This window comes from Chiloscyllium plagiosum, chromosome 4 (genome assembly GCF_004010195.1).
Source record: "Chiloscyllium plagiosum isolate BGI_BamShark_2017 chromosome 4, ASM401019v2, whole genome shotgun sequence".
Lineage (NCBI taxonomy): Eukaryota > Metazoa > Chordata > Chondrichthyes > Orectolobiformes > Hemiscylliidae > Chiloscyllium > Chiloscyllium plagiosum.
In genome coordinates, this window is record NC_057713.1 from 6,688,846 (window position 1) to 6,714,716 (window position 25,871).

Below are 25,871 nucleotides of genomic sequence, written 5' to 3' on the forward strand. Positions count from 1 at the left end.
TGGCAAGTAACAGCTGTGCCACAAGTGCCAGACAATGCCCATCACCAACAAGAGACACACTCACCACCGCCCCTTGACATTCAACAGTATTACCGTCACTGAATCCCTCACTGTAAACATCCTTGGGGTTACCAATAACCAGAAACTCAACTGGACTCACCACAAACACAATGGCTACAATAGCAGGTCAGAGGGTCAGGACATTACAGCAATTAATTCCCCTCCTGACACCCGAATGCCTGTCCACCCTTACAAGGCACAGGTCAGGAGTGTGATGGAATACTCGCCACTTGCCTGGATGGGTGCAGCTCCAACAACACAAGAAGCTTGACACCATCCAGGGCATAGCAACCTGCTTGATTGACACCACATCTACAAACATTCATTGCCTCTACCATCGGGACTCAGTAGCAGCAGTGTATGGTAACTACAAGATGCACTGCAGAAATTCAAAGATGTTTCGACAGCATCTTCCAAACCCACAACTACTTCCATCTAGAAGGATAAGGGCAGCAGGTACTTGGGCAACACCACCACCTAGAAGTTCCCCTCCAAGCCACTCCCCACCCTGACTTGGAAATATACCACCATTTCTTCCTAGTCGTTGGGTCAAATCCTGAAATTCCCGAAGCTAAAGTGAGGACTGCAGATGCTGGAGATCAGAGTTGAGAGCGTGCTGGAAAAGCACAGCAGGTCAGGCAGCATCAGAGGAGGAAAATGGACATTTCGGGCAAAAGCCCTTCATCAGGAATTTCCCTTCCTATCGGCATTGTGGGTCAAACCACAGCAAGTGGACTGCAGCAATTCAAAAACATAGCTCACCACCAGCTTCTCAAGGGCAAATATGGATGGGCTATCAATGCTGGCCGGCCAGGTGGCACAGCTCAAACTCCTGTAGCACTCTGGTCAAACAAAATCAGCATGATGTCATGAACGACATTGTGACTGACAAATTTATGAGAATTCTTTAACGAATTAACAAATCTGTTTCACTTGCTCTTTGTCCTCCTGTCTAAAACATAAACACACCATTTTTCTAACCTCTTCAGATCTGAAGAGTTATATCGAACCTGAAAGGTTAACTCTGTCTCCACAGATGCTGCCAGCACTATTTTTAAAGTGTATCTGTGACATGTTGTAAACATAACTGAAATATTGCACAACACCTTTATGGTATCCTTTTCATAATCCTCAAGAGGAGAGCTAGTTTACTACAGGAACTACTAAGTACATACACTATTCATCTTAAAGTCTCTTCTAGGTGTTACTGAACACAAAGTTAAAACTTACATAATCTAGTACAGTAAACTTTATGTTAAAAAATTAGTTTGACTACTGGATCATCCAAGCAGAAACTGAAAACCATTTAATACGCGAAAAGCCAGGAGACCATACTTATGTCTTTCCCTTATGCTTCCTCTTTATAGCTATTGCGCAACTAGATAAAAATATTTCAAAAAGGAACGGTTTCCATCAGAGGCAAACTCCTGAATGCACAGAAGTGTTTTTCAAATGGCCCTGCATTATGAAACGGGCATTAACCTTGTTTTTTGCTCCCAGGTTCAAGTTCTCAAGCTGTCTTTATAGACAGATATTTCCCTCTCCCACCACATTTTAATAGGCTAGGATAGAATAAAGGTAGCTTTTAAAAATCAACATGTTACTTGCAAATGAATCGGCTCCTTGAACCTTTAATCAGTTTCTGAAGTGTGCAGACACTGCATAGAGATTGAATGTTACAACTTGACAGCTTACTTTACTACGGTTGCTTTCAACTTCATGAAAAAAAGGTACAAAAAAGTGAACTCTCAAAGGCACTCTAGGTTCAACAAACTTGTACAGTACAGATGAAAAGTAAAACTGTACACAAGCATGTAAACCCAGGTATCATACCATCAGGAAAATCAACTTATGTAAAATGCAAACTATAGCATGTTGATATATAAAACTACATCTTGGTAAATCTCCTCTGCACCCTCTCCAGTGCTCCCACATTCCTCCTATAGATGTGGACTCCAGAAGTGCATACAATATTGTAACTGTGGCCTAAATCAGTGTTTTATTCAGATTGGAAGATCAGTCAACAACATACTACCCAACATGACCCAATTTCAACTGTTTTCAACAAAACAATGAAGCTAAACTATCTTTCTTTCTTTTTAAAAAAAATTAGTAGCATTTGCACACAAATGATACAATGAAGAATGAGACAGATAGACAAGAACACTGCAGGTTAGATAATAACTGTGGAACAGATTGCAAACAAGACAGTACTGCTGGAACCATATGGCTAGAATTCAAAAATAATCACTGCAACTGAAGATGAAAACAGCAAGACCAAATGTTACCAGACTTACTGAAAACAGAGTTAAGATCCAGATGCACACCAAATAAACTTTAAGACCAAAGTTCATAAGGACGTTACGCTTTTGGATCTCCAAAATGTGACATTCCTCAACCAACTGTATTAGGTTATCAGCTCTAAGACTGTGACTAATCTATGGAAACATTCTAAGCCAAAAATCATACAATTAATAAAATGTCAAGTTCTGTTCTGTTTAATATAAGACTAATCAGTGTGAATTTAAAGATTAATCAGAGGAGCTGGTGTTCTCCCATGTCTAATACAAGGACTTCTGATTCTTTATCACTCATACCCCAAACAACTATTCAGCGTGCAAGAAATAGCAACTTCCAACAGTGGATTGTGACCAAAAGCCTTGATACAAGTTTGTGTTTTTCATCTTGACACCAAGAACTGTACATAACGCACACGCAAAAGAAAAATCCAAACCTTCAGGAAAGAAATCCCAAGAAACCACACAGTGATAATTCAGAAGCTATGGTATAGTATCACACAGAGCTCGAGATCAAAAGTACGAAGTACAAAGACATTGATTTCAAAATTCTGCTTCAGTGGCTCTCTAGCACATAAATGCAGTGTCAAAACAGTACAATGGTCAATGCACTTCTGTAAGTTACTCCCAATAACACTTTGTGATCGGGGAACATTTATCAATGTGCTGTTTGCTTAACAAAGGAAAACAACTTGCTACATTGAACCTAGTTGCTTTACATTTGTAAAAGCAAAAGCTTTAGCATAAGAAACATCTTATTCAGCCATATCACTGATCAGAAAAATTGATTCATTGAACATACGTTAGCGCAAACATCACAATGCACATCATCTAGTTGGATAGTTCAAGTACCGAGTGGAGGACAGTTGTACTGACAGATGTAACCTTTTAGATGAGAAGCTAAACTGGTTTTCATTGCTACAATAAAATTAATGGTATGGCCTGTACCCAGTTAACTAGCTAGAGTAGGCATAAATAGCTTGACTTCTGATTGGCAAGATGCTTGTTACACAGATCAGTGCTGGAGTCTGAACGTTTTTTGTAAATTTATAACGATTATATCAATTACTTTGATGAAGAGGCTAAAGGTACGGTTGATAAATTTGCTCATGAAAAAATGGAGTAAAAAATAAGTTACAAAGAAGGAATGAGGCTACTAGGCAATTTTACCTTTACAAAAAAAAAAGCCAATGTTCTTAAAAAGAGTCATATCAGACTTGAACCGTTGACGTGTTTTTCCCCTTTCTCCACAGATACTGCCAGCCCTGCTCAGTTTTTCCAGTAGTTTGTTTTTATTTCAAGTCTCCAGCATCCACATCCAGTTTAATTATCAAAGCAAGGAGGTTACATAGGCCATTGAAGACAAAAAACAGAGCACTGCATGCAATGTTGGTCTTATTTAGGGAATAAAATGCATTCGATGCAGTTTGGAAAAAAATTATTAGATTAATATCTGGAATGTTTGGGTTCCCTCATGAGGAAGGGTTGGACACGCTAGGCTTCCACCAGTTTGAATTTAGAAGATTAACAGGCATCTTGATTGAAACATGAAATACCCTGAACAGTCTTCACAGAGTGGGTGGGGAGAGGATGCTTTCTCTTATGACCTAGAGCTAGGAGATCACTAGCATCTGCAGTTCCGTTTTCACTAGATCAAGGTTTTTTTTTAAAAAATAAGGACAATTTTTTGAGGATCATGAGACTTTGGAACTCTATTCCTCAAAAGGCAGTGAAAGCATAGTACTTGAATTTTTTTTAAGATAGTGGTAGATGGATTCTTCGTAAGCAGATGGATGCAAGGTTGTCAGAAGTAGGCTGGAATGCAGTGTTAACAGAGCAGCCATAACCTTATTCAATAGGGAAGCAGTCTCAGAGGTCTGAAATGGGTTACTCATGCTCCTAAATAATACATTCTTGAACCAACTGATCCAGTGACCATTAATAAATGTGGCAAATTAATCATCTCCAAGATAATTCGCATTGCACCAAACATTGTCATTTGTTTCAAGTTTTTAACTGGTTTGTCTTGTCAATTTTTTTCCTACAATTCGATTTTGCATTAAAAGCTTATCTCCAGAGAAGATTCAACATTTTAGAATAAACAAGCCGGACACTTATTTTAAAATGAGCTATTATACAGATACTCTGGACATTGTCAGCACAAAACATTCAAGTCAACGTAGAGTGTACTTAGCAGCTTAAAACTATTAGAAGGATGCAGCAAAAGAACTAAAGCAAGGAACAGAAAAATATCATTTTTTTTTTTTAAAATGGAGCATCTGACAGAACCCATTGCTGATTTCAATGTCATTAAAATTTAGATTCTCTCAGACACTTGTTAAAATTGATCATAGGATGTGGGCATCACTGGCTTGGCCAACATGTTTCACACAAGTAACTGCCCGGAGGGCAATTAAGAACCAGTCATATTGCTGTGGGCCTGGAGTCACATGGAGGTCAGACCAGGCAAGAATGACCGATTTCCTTCCCTAAAAGACAACTGTGAACCAGATAGGTTTTTAACAACAATTGTCGATGATTGCCAATAGGCTACCATTTTATTGAATTAACACGACCATCTCCACTGGTGGGATTCAAATCTGTATCACCAGAACATTAAACTGGGGTTCAGGGTTACTCTGCTCGTGACATAAGGGAGGTGTGATTTAATTATGTCCAAACTAAAATTACTCCAGCCTTAAAAATAAATAGCTGAACCAGATGCAAACTGACAAGCCAAAATATCAAATTGTTATTTCTCCACAAACATTTCACTTAAATCTCATTAGCTTGTCTCTAAGAGTCTGTGCCAACATTCAAATGAGATTACGACTGAGCGGATAATCCTCAACTCTTGTTTTGCCTGTTCCTTACAACCTTAGATTGCAGTGCAGATTAAAAATTTGTGTTTCAACCTCGAATATATTTAAATAATCTAGTTGCAACAAGCTTCTGTGATAAAGAATTCTATAGATTTACTACCCTCAAGAAATTCCTCCTCCTCTCACGTGCAAGCCTTGTTCTGAGATTACACCTTCTGTCCCTAGAGGCCCACCCACAGGGAAAACAACTTTTCTGCAAAGAGCCTGTCAATTCCACCAGGAATCTTGTATGTTTCAAAGTTGCCTCTCATTCATCTATATTACAACGAGGTCACACTTAATCTACTAACTTCTCATAAGACAGTCCTTCCATACCGGATATCAGCTGAGCGAACTTTGTTTATATTAGCTCTCCAAACTATTCACAGTATTGCAGCTGCGGTCTGACTTGTTTCTTGTATAGTTTTATCAAATCAGTATTTTTATACTTCATCCCTTTTGAGTGAAAGGCCAACATTTCATTTGTCTTTCCTATTACCCACTGAACGTGAATACTAGCTTTGGTGATTAATAGATTAAGACTCTCAAATCCCTCCATTCAGTACCATTCTGCAGTCTCTTTCTCCATTTAAATAACACTCAACTGCTCTATTCTTCCTGGCCAAGTGCATAACCATTTCTCCACATTATAATCCATCTATCAGGTTTTTGCCCACTCACTTGACAAGTCTATATCCCTCTACAGACCATTGTTGCCTTCCCACATATTTTTGGTGTCATCTGCAAACCTGACTACAGAACACTCAATTTCCTTAATCATAGCATTAATAGATATTGTAAAATTATTTGTAAATAAACAGCACTGAGTCCTGTGGCACATCACTAATCACAAAGGTCACCATCCTGAAAATAGTCCCATCTTATTCTAACTATATTGTTAGGAAGCCAATTCTCTATCTCTGCTAATGTACTACCTTCAACACGATGGACTCTTAAGGAGCCTAATGTTTGGTAGCTTAGCAAATGCATTGCTAATGTATGGTAACTTAGCAAATGCCTTCTTAAAATCCAAATATAAAATAACATCTCACTTTCCCCTTTCACCACAAACCTATACGGCCTCTGTAACTTAGCAAATGCCTTCTTAAAATCCAAATATATATATATATATATATATATATATATATAAATAACATCTCACTTTCCCCTTTCACCACAAACCTATACGGCCTCTGAAATCAATACAGAAAGTGGAATAGATCAAAAACAGAAGTGAATTGGAAAAGTCAGACAGCTTTACAGAGGAAGTGTTTAAAAACTAAGAGATGGAAAGTGGAGAAAAGTGCGAACTGTTAACCCCACACCAACTGATGAAATACCTGCATGGAACTTGGACGAACTGAGATGCGTCAAAGTGTCTTTCCAATTACTGTACCATGGAACACTAGCTTTAACTGAGCGATCTGATGGAAAACAGAACATGGTATTAATGACTTATTACTGAGTTAAAGATCTTCTCATCTAAGTATAGAATGTCTAATACTAAAAAGGAGTCCTAAAACAATGTAGCTTTTAAAAAAAAAGGATAAAGACTCGCATTTTTTTTTATGTATACTGATTCACAAGATAAATCACAGTATACAAACTCAACTAATCCCACAGGGCGCTGATTTGCCACAGGCAATTACAAAGGTGTCACTTAAATTATGTCAGTAAGACTATTTTGAATAGCTCATCAAATGCTGATATTTGAAGTGAATGAAGTCAAAGCATGCTTTTCAATCTCACTCATGAAAATTAGAGGTACTGACTGAATAACAACAGTGGTTTCATACTTGACAGCATTACAGTTTAATGTCTCAACATCTGGTGGTAAAAGGCATTTGTCCAGTCTGTCTTCAGCATGAAAGTTTAATTTAACCTCACACTTAGCATCAGTGGGATTTGCAAATGTTTGCATAGGACAGGTCTGAAAGGCACTATATAAATGCAAGTCTTACATGTCCACAGGGAACTGTGAAGTATTTTTATTCAATATTGAAATGTAGGAAACACAGCAAACAAATTGTACTCTACAAGTGAGCCAGGGCTGAGACAACACAAGTCACTATAGTGCTTCTAAAAGGAGGAGATTTCACTGTTAGGTCCCAATGTAGCAAACTGGGACTAACTTGAGCATATCATTCTGATTGTCATGGTCAAGAATATCATGCTCACATAAATGTACCAGCTGATAATGTCCTTATGATTTTACCACATCTACTTTGGATAAAGCCACAATGTACACAAGTCACTGAAAGCAGCGGGACAGAGTCAGGCTGGTAAACAAAGCAGACTGTACATTTGGTTTTATTAATAGCAGCATAGAGTACAAGAGCAAGGGGGTCACGTGGAACCTGTATAAAACATTAGTTAAACCTCAATTGGAGTACTGCAGTCAGTTCTGAGCACAACACTTTAGCATTTGAATGGACTAGAAAGAGTGCAGAAAAGTTTCACAATCATTCTAGAGTTAAGGAATGGCTATGACATAGGTAGGAGCAGGAGTAGACCACTCAATCTCTCAAGCCTGCTCCACAATTCAATCATGACTGATCAAGGAGCTCAATGCCTGAACCCCAAACTCCTTTATATCCTTTGATCACTTCTGTCACAAGATCCATAAATACCTCCTCCTTGAAAACAACACTTTGACCTCATAGATTTTGTGGTAGTGATTTCCATAGGCTCACTTATTAGAGTCCTAAAGAGTCTTATCTCTTATCCTCAAGCTACAATTACTGGTCTGGACACCCCCACCTTCAGGGACATCCTTCCTGAAGTTAACCAGTTAGACTCATAGGTTCGTATGCGATCACCCCTTCCTTCATTCTCCTAAAATGAAGTGAATATAATCCTAACAGACTCAACCTCTTCTCATATATTGATTCCTGGAATGGCAGAACTAATCTGCTAAGTCTTTGCTGCACTCCCTCTATAGCAAGAGCATCCTTTCTCAGGAAACATGACCAAAACTGCATAATATTCCAGGGCCTCAACAACGCCTCTTACAATTACAGACCTACCGACTGACCGAGACAGAAACCAGACCGACAATTTTTTTTTCTCTATCAGTGGAACGCTCAAGACTGAGGGGCCAGAAATTTTACATTTTGGAAAAAGCAAAGGAAACATGTTTTTTTATTGCAGCAAATAATTTAGATCTACACGTGTTACCTGCACAGAGTTAAATTATTAAAGAAAGGAAGATGACAGACTTTGGGGCAGGGGCCAGTGGACAGGAAGAATAGCACTGGGTGAAGTGCAGGTGCAGACACGACTGGTCTCCTGCACAGCAACCAGGTTATGGGAAGCAGTGTCATAGATAAGTGGCAATTTCAAATGACCATCTCTAGTTTTTTTTTGGTAAATGATAACAGGGAATCCTCAAACATTAATCTTTTATAACATGTAAATCTGAACTAATTTCTTTTAAAATTGAACCAAGAGAAAAGAAAATCAGCACATGAACTGACACTTTTTCCTGAGATTTTCCTGATCGTAGAACAAAGGTTGGAATATTTTCTGCGTACAATTCTCTTAAGGATTGTTCAGATTAGACCATAAAATATCTAAGTCGAACAGTATGGTGCTGAAGTAGTACAGCCGGTCAGGCAGCATCTGAGGAGCGGGAGAATTGATGTTTCGAACATAAGCTCTTCATCAGGAATGAGCCCCTCAGCCCTTGAGAGTTGAAAGTTAGCAGGGACTTAGAGAAGCACCGTACTGGAAAATTTACAATGTAGCATTTGGTTCAGCAGCCAGCAGTGCCTAGATTGCTACGAGACAAAAGCAAATTCAAATTCGGCCAGTTTAAAATTATTCCCCAAGATACCAAATTCCAATCAAGTTTGAATTTAATATTTTAACACTATTAAAAACAATAAAACGATCCGATGCTTTGGGGTACAAGACCAGGAAAAACTGAACAGGTGGGGGAGAACTGCCAAGCCACCAACGTATCCAGACTACTTTTGGAATAGCTCTCTTAAAAAGGTACATTTATCCATCAACAATCTGTGAAACAAAAACCTTGGAGAAGAAGAAAAGACAGAGGAAGATACAAAGAAGATTCGACAGTTGGCTGGTTTTGAAATTTGAATTTTTTGGTAAATCTTAATCAGGGTTTTATCGAACCAGTATTATAGAAGGGAAAATAAAAGAAAGGTTAGATAAAGGAGTTGTAAATTCTTTAGACTTTTTTTTAAAAAGTTGAGAAAATAATGTTGTTAATTTTTACTTTAAATAGTGACCTGTGGGTTAGTTCTTGGTCTCTAATTTTAATGGATTACATCACAGGTTAAATCATATGTCGCAGGTTTAAATTAGCTGGGGGGGGTAGGAGGGGTTACCCTGTTTCATAACAATGTGTCGCCAGCTTTTGATTTTTCATTTCAGAATTTCCAGAATTGTCTTTGTTCCAAATTATGGAATTTTAATAAACTGTAGCCACTAATGAAGTTTTGCATCGAGTGCCCAAATGACAATTAGACATTATTTAGGTCAAAGAGTCCCAGCAATTTCCTTAGCAAAAGGCAGACAATGAACAGTTTTAACTTTTTGTTGGAGCTACATCTTAAAATTATCCTGTAATTACTGAACTGGTATTCAATTCCCCATGTGACAACATGGAGTTACTCATTCAGAATCCAATTCTCAAGCAATAGTCCTTTCCTTGGATAATGCAAATATGGAACAGAGCCAGGTGGTGAAACCTGTGCAGACTTCATTCCCCAAATGGAATGTACTGTCTTCTTTGCTTCACTTCTCTTAAGCATGGTCTTTCATTGGTAGCCCATTAGTTTGTGGCATCAATGCTAAAGGCTTGCTATATCCCTTAGTAAATTGTTTGAAACAGCATCAGGGTTGCTCAAGCAGTCTTGAAGAATCTGCAAATTTTCTGTACCTCACTGACAAGTGAGTGAGTTGCCCAAAGGTACTAACCCAACACAATTGATTTGGCCATTGAGTCAGCCCTGAGAAAGGAACTCAAACTTGAATGTGTAAATAAATGACACAGCTCAGCTATAAATCTCAGCTCAATCAAGGTTGCTCATCTCTACCGCCTGCACCAATCCCATTCCAATCTCAAAGTCTAAGTTATTCCCAAACTATCCAAAACCAAGACTAGTCCACACTGCACCACCGCCAGTCCTACCTTCAGTGAAGCGCTAGCCAAATTTAAAACCCTTGTCCTCGACTTAACTCCAAAGCAGGACAGTTCACAGCACCAGGGACCTGAGTTTGATTCCACCTTTGAGCGACCATCTGTGTGGTGTTTGCACATTTACCACATATCTGCATGAGTTTCCTCCAAAAGGTGTATATATTAGATGGATTAGCCATGGGAAATTGCCCATAGTGTCCAGGGAAGTGCAGGTTAGAAAAATTAGCCATGGGAAATACAAGATTACAGGTATAGAGTAAAACTGGATATGATGCGCTTCAGAGGGTCAGTGTTACTCGATGGGCTGCGTGGCCTGCTTCCACACTGTAGGGATTGTATAATCTATGATCTGAGGTATCACTCCCGCACTTCAAGTCCTGCCCTTTTTTGCATTCCTGCCCCGTACCCACTGAATGATTTCAGAATATCCAGTGCATCAGTTCCATTTTCCAGAACCTCTAGCCAAAATCCATTGTCTCTAACCAGGGCGCACAGCCAGTCCCCAAGCAATTTCCATTTTTTGCTAAAATGTAGACTCTTCCCACTTCTCTTAAAATAGCTGTGAATTCTGCATCAACTGAAAATTTGTATGACAGATGACGAGAAGTACTTTTGATCAGCAAGGACTTCAAGGAATTCTTAAAATGCCACATAAACAGAGTTGAGGTACAGATCAAGTAAAAAAGAAGGCAGACCTCAATGGGCTGAATTGCCTGAACCTATCTGTACCGCCTTGGATTTCTTCGTTCACAACTGCAAGTTACTGAAAAATTAATGCCTGGAAACTTCTCCTTTGGCATTATGCAATGTATGGTATTTCGCTTCCTCATTTCATTTTCAAAGTCACTTCAACAGGCAAGGAACCTGAAGCATTAGATTTTCCACAAGTCCCAGCTGTCAAAATCTCAAAGCATGAGCTTTGCCTCATGACCAAACAACAACTTCAAATCTTCCAACATTCGATACCACAACATCCCTCATCCCATCTCAAGTAACTCAGTAACAGTCACATGACATTCTGTACTAACTTGTACAGATAAATAAACCTAAGCATTACTCTACTCTTAGGTGATGATCTCAGATGACAAAGGCATAATAAGTGTTTTCACTTACAAACAGTAATTTGAGGGAGGAATTTGAAGGCGTGGACAAACAGAAAAGCAAACTAGGAGAGCTATGTCCACAATTGCTTTAAAGCATTGTGTTCAATGATATGAATGATGATCTGGTCTGGCTCCCACATATTTACCTAAAAACATTTTAAAACAGCACTACAGACAATTAGCCGAGAAGTAACACTAAATTTCCATCTAGAGTTATAGCTCTGCTCCTGAAAATTGAATTTGTAAAACTTTAAGTGAATTACATTAACCTATTGTAAATGCTATATCAGAAGTAGCTTAGAAATTGAAACATTATAGAAAGTAATTTGAAAAACTTCACAATACTAAATTAAACATTTTTAAAGTAAAATAAATTTATACAAACATGGCATTACCTCTCCACACACCATCAATCCTGCTCACCACACAGCTTAGTCGCTATACAGCATAAGACATAGGAGTAGAATTAGCCATTCAGCGATGGCTGATATTTCTCAATCCCATTCTCCTGCCTTCATCCTGCAACCCTTCATCCCCTTACCAATGAAGAATTAACATACAAGATCAGCTGATGAACATACATGAGAAAATGCATTGTGCTAACACCTCCAGAATACAAATATTCCTCTCCAGTCGAGATAATCCTTTCTAATCAACCTGAGAGATTATTACGGGTGGGAGCAGAGGTCTCTTGCCTCAGAACAATCTACGTTGTTTTCTGTCTGAATTATGTAACTAAAGCAATACATTAGTTAGGGCTGATTTATTTTCATGCATTTTGGGATAGAAAGATTGGCAGATGTCATAAGAACTCAAGTGTAGTCAGGACATTTTTCTAGATCAACGTGATGCAGATCCAGCCAGGGATCACACTGTTTGGGACCTGGTGATATGTAATGAGGCAGGTTTAAAAATGTCAAAGTAAAAAGATCTCGCAGGGAACAGCCACCGTAACATGGTAGAATTTTGCAGTTTGATACTGAGAAACTTGGGTCAGAAACAACTGCACTGAACTTAAATAAAAGTAATTAAAAAGGAATGAAGGTAGAGTTGGCTGGTTGGGCTAGGAAAGGAGTTTAGCAGAAAAAGAACAGTTGAGGAACAATAAGAGACATTTGAAAAAAAAGTTCATGGCTCACAGCAAAGATACATTTCCATGAGGAAGGTGGATTCTAAAAAGGGGATAGTCAACTATGGTTAGCCAGGGATGGTAAGGATAGCATTAAATTTACAGAAAGACATGTGATAAAGATTAGAGGTAAACCAGAAGAATAACCAGACTAAAAGATGCCTGAACTAGCAATGCATTAGCAGTCTTTAAAAATGATACCTACAGAGATAATGGATTTAATGGTAGAAATCTTCTTGAAAAGTCGCAATGGATTAAAAAGTTGATAATGTGACATTTATTCTGAAAAGGAAACAGCTAGCTTAGGCCTGTAAGCTTAACATCAATCAAGGGAAAAAGGCTTGGCTACATTATGAAGGATGTAATAGTAAAGCACTTAGAAATACAAAATATAAACTGAGCAGAGTCAACATGACTTCATGAAGGGGAGATCACATTTTGATTATTAGTTAACAGTTATTATTCAGAGAAAATGTAACAAGCAGGATAAAGCCAAACTAGCAGTTATAATGTATTGGAAATCCAAAAGATGTTTGATGACAAAAGGCTACTTAGTATTGGAGGTAATATATTAACATTGATTACCTAATAAAAGACAGAACTGGGATAAGGGGGCATTTCAGGATGGCAACTTGCAACCTGTGGAACACCACAGGGATCAGTGTAAGAGTCACAATCATTTACAATACATACTGATGAATGTAAATACACGACGACAAAATTTACAAGTGACACAAATAGGTGTGAAGGCAAGTCATGAGAATGACAATCAAGAGAGGCATATAGGCAGGTCGAGTTTAGCAGCTCATAGGGAAGGCAAATGACTGTTCTTCTGAAAATTAACAGTATAGAAATAGGGAGGTCTTATTAAAATTACACAAGATACAGGTCAGACCACACCTGGAATGCAATTAACAACTTTGGTCTCCTTATCCAAGGTACATTGGTGTTGGTGCTAGTCCATACCTACATTGTCAGAGTTCTGTAAAACTCTGTTCAACAACAATTCCAAATGGGTTTTCTTTTCTCCTTTTGGAGAGGTATAAGGGATTTTTGTTCAAGGGGGAAGAGGTTGAGCTGGTTGGCCTTGTGCTGTTGGAGTTAAAAATACAGTAAACTTTATTGAAACACCTCACATTGTTAGAGGATTTGAGAATAGATCTGAAAATGTGTTGCTGGAAAAGCACAGCAGGTCAGACAGCATCCAGGGAGCAGGAGAATCGACGTTTCGGGCATGAGCCCTTCTTCAGGATTCCTGAAGGATTCTCCTGCTCCTTGGATGCTGCCTGACCTGCTGCGCTTTTCCAGCAACATTTTCAGCTCTGATCTCCAGCATCTGCAGTCCTCACTTTCTCCTTTGAGAATAGATGTCAATAAGTTGTTTACTCCTACGGGAAAGTTTAGAGTCAGAAGACAAAAGCTCAGATGATATGACCACAATTTAAGAAAGATAAGCAGGAATTTCCTGAAGGTAATAAATTGGTGTAATTCTTTACCAGAGGGCTGTAGACTCTGTTACGTATATACAAGGCTGCAATAGATTTTTAATCAGCAAGGGGAATCAAGGGTTATGGGGAGGCAGGAAAGTAGAGTTGAAAATCATCAAATCAGCTAGGATATCATTGAATGGTAGAACAGATTCTATGAATGACCTACATCTGCTCAGACATCTTATGGTCCAAGATCTTCTAAATGGTGAGACACAACACAGCTTAGATGCACAGGGATCAGGGTGCCCTAGTGCATGAATTGCACAAGATCAGCCCTCAGATACAGCGAGTATTTAGGACTGCTAATTGAATGTAATCATTGAGGGCAATCAAATACAAAAGTAGGAAGGTTCCATTTTAGTTATACAATGCATTGGTGAAACAACATCTAGAGTACAGTATTGGTCTCCTTGCTTAAAACAGAAGGATGCAACTGTACTGGAAATTGAAAGAAGGTATACCAGATTAATCCTTTGAAGGAGAAAGTGAGGTCTGCAGATGCTGGAGATCAGAGCTGAAAATGTGTTCTGGAAAAGCGCAGCAGGTCAGGCAGCATCCAAGGAACAGGAGAATCGCGTTTCGGGCATGAGCCCTTCTTCAGGATTCCTGAAGGACTCATGCCCGAAACGCAATTCTCCTGCTCCTTGGATGCTGCCTGGCCTGCTGCACTTTTCCAGCAACACATTTTCAGCTCTAATCCTTTGAAGGGGTAACTTTTCTTAAGGAAGATTTGTACAGTCTAGACTTGTACCTTTGGAAAAAGTGAGGACTGCAGATGCTGGAGATCAGAGTAGAGAGTGTGATGCTGGAAAAGGCAGCATCCTAGGAGCAGGAGAACCAATATTTTGGGCAAGACCCCTTCATCAGGAAGGGCTAATGAATGGCTTATGCCCGAAACATCGATTCTCCTGCTCCTTGGATATTGCCTGACCTGCTGTGCTTTTCAAGCACCACACTCTCTACTTGCACCTGCAGAGGTTGAGAGGTGACTTGGTTGAAAAACACAGCCCAGAGGAATCCTGAAAGATGCTTGCAAAAAATTTGCCCTGTCAGAGATTGTGGAATGGGAATCACTTTTTAAAGAGGAGTCACCTATTTAAGAAAGGGATGAGCAGCATTTTTGTCTGCGTTAACAATCTCCTTGAATGTTTAAAAGACGAAGTTGGCAGATACATCCTGAACACCGGGTGAAAAGTTAGTAGGCAGGAATGTGGAGTAATCAGATTACCATTCACTTTATGAAGGTAGAGCTGGATCAAATGGAGTGACCTACTCCTAATTTGTAGGTTCATACTGACACTTTGCTGCAAAGGTTATAAAAATATCTTTTCTTACACTTACTCTACAACTTATAACTGTTACAAATGTGCAGAACTTAAAATTAGAATTTCCCCTACCCAAGTGTAAAAACAAGTTTACTGATATAGCATTTTTCCCAACATCAGGATTTCCTCAAACTCAACAGAAAATAAGGGCCTCCTGAAATGTGTTCACTGCCACACCCAAGGGAGAAACTCAATAGTCAAGGCTGATAAAAAGGCCATTTGCACAAAAATAATAAATGATCAGGGCATCAGCTTGGATAAAATTCAGGGCTTTTATCTAAAAACTCATTTGCGACATCTGGATATCACTGGCTAGTGAGCATTAACTGCCCACCCCTATGAGAGTTATCATGTGCTAGAGATATTTTTCCTAACTCACTCACCAGTTCGCTATATTCAGTAATACCATGAGAGCTGGTAAACTAGTTAGTAAAGATACCTACAACACAATACTTCACACCTGGTTGCCCTTATGGTGGTGGTGGTGAGCTGCGCTCAGGAACTGCTGCGGCCCACCTGCTGTGGGCTGGCCTACAATGCTCTAATGGGACAGAATTTCAGGATTTTGATCCAGTGACAATGAAAGAATAGCAATATTTTCCAAGTCAGGATGGTGAGTGTCTTTGAGGAGAACTTGCAAGTGGTGGTGTTCTCATATAACTGCTGCCCTTGTCCTTCTAGATGAAACTTGCATAATGCTGTCTGAGAATCTTGAATAAATTTCTGCAGTGCATCGTTTCGACACTGTTGCCACTAAACGTCAGTGGTGGACAGAGTGGATGTTTCTGGATGCAGAGCCAGTCAAGCCACTTTTTCCCCCGGATGATGTCAAGCTTCTTCAGTACTGTTGCAGCTCGACCCATCCAGGCAAATGGGGAGTATTCCATCATAGGCTAGACTTGTGCCTTGTAGTTGGTGGACAGGCTTTGGGTAGTCAGATGGTGACTTACTTGCTGCAATATTTAAGCCTCTGACCTGCTCTTGTAGCCACTGTGTTTACATGGCAGGTCCAGTTGAGTTGGTCAAAGACAACCTCAAGAATGCTGATAGTGGGGGACACAGTGATAGTAGCACCACTGAATGGCAAGAAGTGACAGTTAGATGGCCTCTTATTGGTAATGATCATAGCCTGGCATTTGTGAATCAAATGTCATTCACCACTTGTCAACCCAAACCTGGATATTATCCAGATCATGCTGCATTTAAATATGGACAGCATCAGTAACTGATGGGTCATGATGCTGTCCATATCTGAACATTGTCCAGTGAATCAAACATCAATTACCATCCCTCCATCATAAGATCAGATGAAGCAGCTGAAGATTGTTGGGGCTGGTTCACTACCTTAAGGAAGCCATGCAGAGATACCATGGAGCAGAGATGAACAACCATGACCAACTTATGTGCCAGGTATGACTCCAAACAGTTTGTTCCCTGATATCTAGTGATTCCAGTTTTGCTACGGCTCCTTGGTGCCCCACACAGTCAAGTGCAGGCTTAACGTCAAGAGCTGTCATTTTAGTTCATCTCTGGAATTCAACTTTTTTGTCAATGTTTGAACAGTTAAGGCTGTAATGAGATCAGGAGAATGAAAGGCAAACTGACTGTCACTAAACAGGATATTGCTGAGCAACTGTTGCTTGGTAGCACTACAAATGACCATTTCCATCGCTTTACTAATGACCAAGAGTCCACTGATGTAGCAGTAATTGGCTGGGTTGGATTTTACGTACAGGACATACCTAGGCAATTTTTCTCATTGTCAGGTAGATATCATTAGGGGAGTGGCATATTAGATTAGATTAGATTATTTACAGTGTGGAAACAGGCCCTTCGGCCCAACAAGTCCACACCGCCCCGCCGAAGCGCAACCCACTCATACCCCTACCTTTACTCCTTACCTAACACTACGGGCAATTTAGCATGGCCAATTCACCTGACCGGAAACAGGCCCTTCGGCCCAACAAGTCCACACCAACCCGCCGAAGCGAAACCCACCCATACCCCTACATTTACCCCTTACCTAACACTACGGGCAATTTAGTATGGCCAATTCACCTGACCCTGCACATCTTTTGGATGGTGGGAGGAAACCGGAGCACCCGGAGGAAACCCACACAGACACGGGAAGAACGTGCAAACTCCACACATTCAGTCGCCTGAGGTGGGAATTGAACCCGGGTCTCTGGCGCCGTGAGGCAGCAGTGCTAACCACTGTGCCACCGTGCCGCCCTGGAGCACAAGTCGTTATCACTATAGCTGGAATGTTGTCAGATCCCCTAGCCTTTACAGTATCCAGTGCCTCCCTCTGTTCCTTGATATCATGTGGAGCAAATCAGATTGGCTGAAGACTGCCATTTGTAATGCTGGGCACCAATGGAAGAGTCAGAGATGGATCATCCAATGAATTGTTTAATTGTACACCATCATTCACACTGGATGTAGCAGGGCTGCAGAGCTTAGATATGATCTGCTGTTTGTGAGATCGATCACTTGCTGCATATGCTGTTTGGCACATACATAGTCTGGATTGTTAGGTTCACCAGGTTGACACCTCATTTTCAGGTATGCTTGGTGCTCGCCCTGGCCTGTCCTCCTGCACTCTCCATTGAGCCAGGGTGGATTCCCTGGCTTGAAGGCAGTGGTCGAGTGGAAGATATGCTGAGCCATGAGGTTGCAGTTTGTGCTGGAGTACAATTCTGCTGCTGTTGACGGCCCCCCGCACCTCATGGATGCCCAGGATTGAGTTGCTGGATTAGTTTTCGTCTGAGCCATTTAGAAATGATTGAGAACACCTGCCATTTTATTGTGTGGTACAACGTGAAGGTAGGACTTCATCTTCACAAGCAGTGTTGACTCTTATTGATAATGTCATGGACAGATGCTTCTGCAATTGGCAGTTGGTAAGATGATCAAATATGTCATTCCCTCACCAGCCACAGACCCAGTCTAGCAGCTATGCCCTTAAGGGCCCAACCAGCTCGATGAATAGTACTGCTGCTGAGCCACTTAGTGAAAGACATTGAAATCTTCCACCCAGAGTACATTTGGTGCCCCTGCAACCCTCAGTGCTTCTCGAAATGTCATTCAATGAAGAGGAGCTGATTTATCAGCTGAGGGAGAGCAGTAAGTGATAATCAGCAAGACATTTTCTTGACTATGTTTAACCTGAAGCTATGAGACTTCATGGAGTCTAGAATCAAGTTGAGGACTCCCAAGGAAACGCCTTCCTGACTGTATACCACTGTAAAGGCTAGGGGACCTGCTGGGTGTATCCTGTCAGTGTGACAGGACATATCCAGAGATGGTGGTGGTGCCTGAGACGGGCATACCTGTGGAACCATGCCTTCTGTACAACTTCAGGCTTTTGCTTGACTAGTAAGTGTGTCAGCTCTCCAAATTTTGGCACAAGCCCCCAAACATTAGTAAAGAGTGCTTTGCAGGATCGACAGGGCTGTTTCTGCAGTTGTCTTTTCAGTTGCCTAGGTCGAGGCCATGTTATCCTCCCAGTTCCATTGCTTTGTTGCAGTTGGTACACCTTAATGCTTTGTTATTACCATTTCAGAGGGTAATTGAGATTCAACCACATTGTTGAGCTTCTGGAGTCACATGTAGGCCAGACAAGCTGAGGATGTCAGATGTCTTTCCCTGAAGAATATTAGGGAACCAGATGAGTTTTTCTGATAATGGTCCCATGGTCATCAGCAGATTCTTAATTCCAAACTTTTTTTCCATTTAATTTAAATCCAAGAACATTTAGTATTGGACACTGGTGAGGCCACCTTTGGGATACTGTTTACAATTCTGATCAGGAAAAAATGAGGACTACAAATGCTGTAGATCAGAGCTGAAAATGTGTTGCTGGTAAAGAGCAGCAGGTCAGGCAGCATCCAAGGAGCAGGAGAATCGACGTTTCGGGCATGAGCCCTTCTTCAGGAATGAGGAAAGTGTGCCAAGCAGGCGAAGATAAAAGGTAGGAGGGGGGACTTGGGGACTAGGAACCCTCCAACCACAAGGGATGAACTCAGATTTCTCCAGTTTCCCCATTTCCCCTCCCCCCTTGTCTCAGTCCCAACCCTCGAACACAGCACCACCTTCCTAACCTGCAATCTTCTTCCTGACCTCTCTGCCCCCACCCCCACTCCAGTCTATCACCCTCACCTTAACCTCCTTCCACCTATCGCATTTCCAACGCCCCTCCCCCAAGTCCCTCCTCCCTACCTTTTATCTTAGCCTGCTTGGCACACTTTCCTCATTCCTGAAGTAGGGCTCATGCCCGAAACGTCAATTCTCCTGCTCCTTGGATGCTGCCTGACCTGCTGCGCTTTTCCAGCAACACATTTTCAGCTACAATTCTGATCAGCCTGCTGTAGGAGGTTTTTTGTTAAACTTGAGGTACAGAAAAGATTTACAAGGATATTGTCGGGATTGGAGGTTCGAGTTATAGGGACAGGCTTAATAGATTGGGGCTTTTTTCCCTGGAGCGTCACAGGGTGGCCTTGAAGAAGTTTATTAGTGAATAGTCAAGGTTTTTTCCCCCCAGGATAGGAGAGTCCAAAACTAGAGGGCATAGGTTTAAGGTGAGAGGGGAAAGATTTAAAAAGGGAGCTAAGGGACAACTTCAAACAAAGGGTGGTGCGTGTATGGAATGAGCTGCCAGAGGAAGTGGTGGAGGCTGGTACAATTACAGCATTTAAAAGGCATCTGGATAAATACGAAGTGTCAGTGCAGATGAATTGGACCAAAGGGTCTGGTTTCCATGCTGTATGACTATCTGCTGTGGTGGGATTCAAAGCCCTTTGCGGAGTTTCTGGATTAATAATCTAGCAATAATAGCATTAGGATATCCCCTTCCCCTGCGAGAAGATGGAGCTGAGACAACTGATAGAACTGATGACATAAATATTGATTCCATCTTGTAAGGCTACATGACCGGGAGGGCATAAATTTAAGTCAATCAATTTTAAAACAAATCTAAAAAAAAAATCAAAGGAGAGATTAGAAACTTATTTGCATATGGAATGGTCAGAATGTGGCACTTCCTTCCACATGATCATTGAAATTATAATTTTTAAAGAGAAATTAGACAGTCAAAAATTGACAACTAAAAACCAATTTCAAAAACTTCCTTGACTGAAAATGAAACAACCGAAAAACAGCCCAATAATGCAGTTTCACAAAAACAGAACTGCAAAACAGAAAGCTAGCTTTTGATACTAAATTCCTGTTCTGTTACTCACTATGTTTGTAATGACTGAACCATTTAATTTTTGATCCTCAAATGACTCTTCAGAAATGGAGCTTGGCAAACTTCTGACTAACATAGCCCATAGAAAATCAATAGGCTTTACGTTTGTTGTCATATGTACTGTTCAAACAAACTGCAAACTTGAGTGAATATACTTAACCACAAACCACATCAGGTTTAGTACTAAACACTCCAATGCTGCGCACAAAATATTCAGTGGACTTACATCGATTGTTCAGTTTCCAACCAAAGAAACGGTCACCAAATCTGCATTTTTGATAAACCGCTCTCTGGCTACTTCCAAATGACAAGCTCCTGCAACATCAGCTGTCTCCACAGTCTAGTAAAACAGAGGTTTAACAATTTCCTAATTCAAGTACAGTCAGAAAAGAGCAAACGATTGAGGCACTATCACGATTGCACCAAATTAAAATTAACTTTTTTAATAATATTATTCAAATTTTAATGGAATTCCACCATAAGTGAAATTTCTATACAATTTTAGAAAAACTGAAATATACAAAGCTCGCACAGCAACTTCAATCACTGCAATTGTCATTAAAAATGAGTCTAGTTCCACAGTCATGTGGTTGACTCTTAACTGCCCGCTCAGCAATTCAGGTTTATTAATAAGTGGTGTAGAGGTGCCCAAATCCCACAGATGAATAAAACACATTAATTATGAATACAGTTAACAGAATCACTGTCAATTGGTGTATCATAAATAACAGCTTGAAATAGCTCAGTCTCTGCTGAGATTTCAACATGCCCCACTAAAATTCTATATTTTTAAAACAGATCTCATGTTTGAAAATAGACTACTCATTGGAAATTAAGTCTCACGGCATTTGTCGAGAGATGAATGTAGCTAATCATTTTGGTTACTGGCTTTTGAGCAGAACAAAGAGAGGTTGGATGGTTAACAAGCCTCACACCCCAAGAGTCAAAAGCAGAGTCAAGGAAGAAAAAGGAAGTCAGGGCGGCACGGTGGCACAGTGGTTAGCACTGCTGCCTCACAGCGCCAGAGACCCGGGTTCAATTCCCGACTCAAGCGACTGACTGTGTGGAGTTTGCACGTTCTCCCCGTGTCTGCGTGGGTTTCCTCCGGGTGCTCCGGTTTCCTCCCACAGTCCAAAGATGTGCAGGTCAGGTGAATTGGCCGTATTAAATTGTCCGTAGTGTTAGGTAAAAAGGGGTATATGTAGGGGTATGGGTGGGTTGCGCTTCGGCGGGTCGGTGTGGACTTGTTGGGCCGAAGGGCCTGTTTCCACATTGTAAGTAATCTAATCTAATGATGGACCAGTGGAAGGTAAGCATGAGTGAAGTCTTTAAAAACATCCAGTTCTAACAAAAATCTGAATCCTCAACTCTGTTTTTCCATGACCAAAGTGCTCTCAGAATTTATGCTGATTGCACTACTTGTTCAGACTGACTTGAAAGCTTTTTATATCTGCATTTACTTGCATTGGATGTCTTGTTTTATTTCAGAGCACAACACCGACTGACCATTAGAGAACTGAATGGCTTCACAGGAGTTACGAATCGACCATGTAACTGCAGATCTGGCGGTACACATAGGCTCGACAAGTGCTGCAAGTTTACCTTCCAAAAGATATTAAAGAACTAGATGCTTTTATTCCCCCGACAATCCAGAAGTTTCACTGTCTCCAATATTATAAGTGATAGTTGATTCCAGAGTAAGCAATTACGGGATTTAAATTTCCCAGCTGGTATGGTGGGATTTGAACTGCTCTCTGGACCACCAGACCAGGGTTCTACATTTCCAGATTCACAAGCATAACTAAAATTTTGCAATACAATAAATGGTGAACAGTCAGCATTCATGGTCATCAAAACAAAAATGTATTTTCTTTGCTACTTGTGAATAGAATTGGTGACACCACAGTAAACAAGTGCCTGCCAATGTACTATTCCCCAAACAAGGAAGCCTCTCAGCTGCATCTGACTTGTGTATCCCTTTAAGTTTCAATGAGACCTTCAAACCTCCTCAGAATAGACACCAAATAAGCATATTGCCACTAATCCAGGGTCTGGAAAGGCTTTGCTGCACTCCCTCTCTGGCAATAAAAACCTTTCATGAGATAAGGTGACCAAACTGTTCAAAGTATTTCAGGTGCAGACTAAGTTCATATAAAATGAAAGATTTCACTATATATGTACTCCAATCCTCTTGCAATAACACAACATTCCATTAGCTTTCCCAAAAGCTTGCCGCACCTGTATCTTAGACTTCACTGATCACAAAGACACTTCAGCCTCTTGATACAGCTACACTTTCCAACCTCTTACCATTTAAACACACTGCACATCAGTTTCTCCAAGTAGATGACTTCACATTTTTCCACATTATATTCTCAACTGCCATGTTCTTGCCATCTCACTCAAAATCCTCCCAAAACATCTCAACATTTATTCCAACACAGCTTTGTATCAAAATTTGAAAATATCACATTTTGTCCCCACGTTCAAATCATGGACATCGATTGTGAACAGGTTGGGCCCCAAATACAGATCCTTGCAGTACCCCCACAAGCCAATGTGAGAATGACCCAGTTAGCCCTACTTTTTTGTTAACCGACCATTAATCCCTGCTTGTACATTACCTCCTATCCCATCTGTGAGGTTCCCTTCTTGAGATTCTTACACACTTGATGCAACTGCTATATGACAATTTCTGTAAGCAGCCAGGATTTGTTTCAGCAAGTACAAGCTTTTGGAGGATCATAACTGTTGCTTACAGAGCGTGTCAAGTAAGACTCTCTGAACAAGGGAGCCGTCCTCCCTTTATACAGGGTTTTACATCACAGTCAGTCATGCACGCAAGACACCACCCCCTTGCACTCCTCTATAAACAGGATGGTCTACACCTGAACCTGAGGGGCACCAGTATCCTTGGTGGGAGGTTTGCTAGTGCTCTTGGGGGGGGTTTAAACTAACTCTGCAGGGGCATGGGAACCCAAACTGTAGCTTTAGGGTGCAGGACCTGGAGTGTAGGGAGGTTAGGAACAGTCCCAGAGCAGTGTGGACAGTGAGTCACAGAGCAGTGTGGACAGTGAACCCCGGTGCAGTGCGGACAGTGAGACCCAGAGCAGTGTGGACAGTAAGTCCTGGAGCCACGTGGACAGTGAGTCCCGGAGCAGTGTGGACAGTAAGTCCCGGAGCCACGTGGACAGTGAGTCCCGGAGCAGTGTGGACAGTAAGTCCCGGAGCCACGTGGACAGTGAGTCCCGGAGCAGTGTGGACAGTAAGTCCCGGAGCCACGTGGACAGTGAGTCCCGGAGCAGTGTGGACAGTGAGTCCCGGAGCAGTGTGGACAGTGAGTCCCGGAGCAGTGTGGACAGTGAGTCCCGGAGCAGTGTGGACAGTGAGTCCCGGAGCAGTGTGGACAGTGAGTCCCGGAGCAGTGTGGACAGTGAGTCCCGGAGCAGTGTGGACAGTGAGTCCCGGAGCAGTGTGGACAGTGAGTCCCGGAGCAGTGTGGACAGTGAGTCCCGGAGCAGTGTGGACAGTAAGTCCCGGAGCAATGTGGACAGTGAGACCCAGAGCAGTGTGGACACTGAGTCCCGGAGCAGTGCCGACAGTGACTCCCAGTGCAGTGTGGACAGTGAGTCACGGAGCAGTGTGGATAGTGGGTCGCAGAGCAGTGTGGACACTGGGTCCCGGACCAGTGCGGACAGTGAGTCCCGGTGCAGTGCAGACAGAGAGTACCAGTGCAGGGTTGACAGTGAGTCCCCGGAGCAGTATGGACAGTGAGTCCCGGAGCAGTCTGGACAGTGAGTCCCAGAGCAGTGCGGACAGTGAGTCCCAGTGCAGTGTGCACAGTGAGTCTTGGAGCAGTGTGGACAGTGAGTCCCGGTGCATTGTGTACAGTGTGTCCCAGAGCAGTGAGGACAGTGAATCCCAGAGCAGTGCAGAAAGAGTGTCCCGGAGCAGTGTGGACAGTGAGTCCCGGAGCAGTGTGGACAGTGAGTCCCGGAGCAGTGTGGACAGTGAGTCCCGGAGCAGTGTGGACAGTGAGTCCCGGAGCAGTGTGGACAGTGAGTCCCGGAGCAGTGTGGACAGTGAGTCCCGGAGCAGTGTGGACAGTGAGTCCCGGAGCAGTGTGGACAGTGAGTCCCGGAGCAGTGTGGACAGTGAGTCCCGGAGCAGTGTGGACAGTGAGTCCCGGAGCAGTGTGGACAGTGAGTCCCGGAGCAGTGTGGACAGTGAGTCCCGGAGCAGTGTGGACAGTGAGTCCCGGAGCAGTGTGGACAGTGAGTCCCGGAGCAGTGTGGACAGTGAGTCCCGGAGCAGTGTGGACAGTAAGTCCCGGAGCAATGTGGACAGTGAGACCCAGAGCAGTGTGGACACTGAGTCCCGGAGCAGTGCCGACAATGACTCCCAGTGCAGTGTGGACAGTGAGTCACGGAGCAGTGTGGATAGTGGGTCGCAGAGCAGTGTGGACACTGGGTCCCGGACCAGTGCGGACAGTGAGTCCCGGTGCAGTGCAGACAGAGAGTACCAGTGCAGGGTGGACAGTGAGTCCCCAGAGCAGTATGGACAGTGAGTCCCGGAGCAGTCTGGACAGTGAGTCCCAGAGCAGTGTGCACAGTGAGTCTTGGAGCAGTGTGGACAGTGAGTCCCGGTGCATTGTGTACAGTGTGTCCCAGAGCAGTGAGGACAGTGAATCCCAGAGCAGTGCAGAAAGAGTGTCCCGGAGCAGTGTGGACAGTGAGTCCCGGAGCAGTGTGGACAGTGAGTCCCAGAGCAGTGTGGACAGTGAGTCACAGAGCAGTGTGGACAGTGAGCCCCGGTGCAGTGCGGACAGTGAGACCCAGAGCAGTGTGGACAGTAAGTCCTGGAGCCACGTGGACAGTGAGTCCCGGAGCAGTGTGGACAGTGAGTCCCGGAGCAGTGTGGACAGTGAGTCCCGGAGCAGTGTGGACAGTGAGTCACAGAGCAGTGTGGACAGTGAGTCCCGGAGCAGGGCGGACAGTGAGTCCCGGAGCAGTGTGGACAGTGAGTCCTGGAGCAGTGTGGACAGTGAATCACGGAGCCGTGTGGACAGTGAGTCCCAGAGCAGTGTGGACAGTGAGTCCTGGAGCAGTGTGAACAGTGAGTCCCGGAGTCGTGTGGACAGTGAGTCCCAGAGCAGTGTGGACAGTGAGTCCTGGAGCAGTGTGGACAGTGA

General features: G+C 42.2%; 1 protein-coding gene across 2 annotated transcripts in view; it reads right to left on the reverse strand.

Moving 5' to 3' along the window:
- Positions 1-25,871, reverse strand: part of trappc8 (trafficking protein particle complex subunit 8) — a 149,252-nt gene that overhangs the window by 110,775 nt on the left and 12,606 nt on the right. Inside the window, exon 3 of one of the 2 annotated variants that reach the window (XM_043687639.1) lies at positions 6,559-6,642. The exons of the other annotated variant lie outside the window; for it this stretch is intronic. Coding sequence (XP_043543574.1) covers positions 6,559-6,642 — 84 coding nt within the window. The remainder of the gene's footprint in view (positions 1-6,558; positions 6,643-25,871) is intronic. 2 annotated transcript variants of the gene reach the window in all.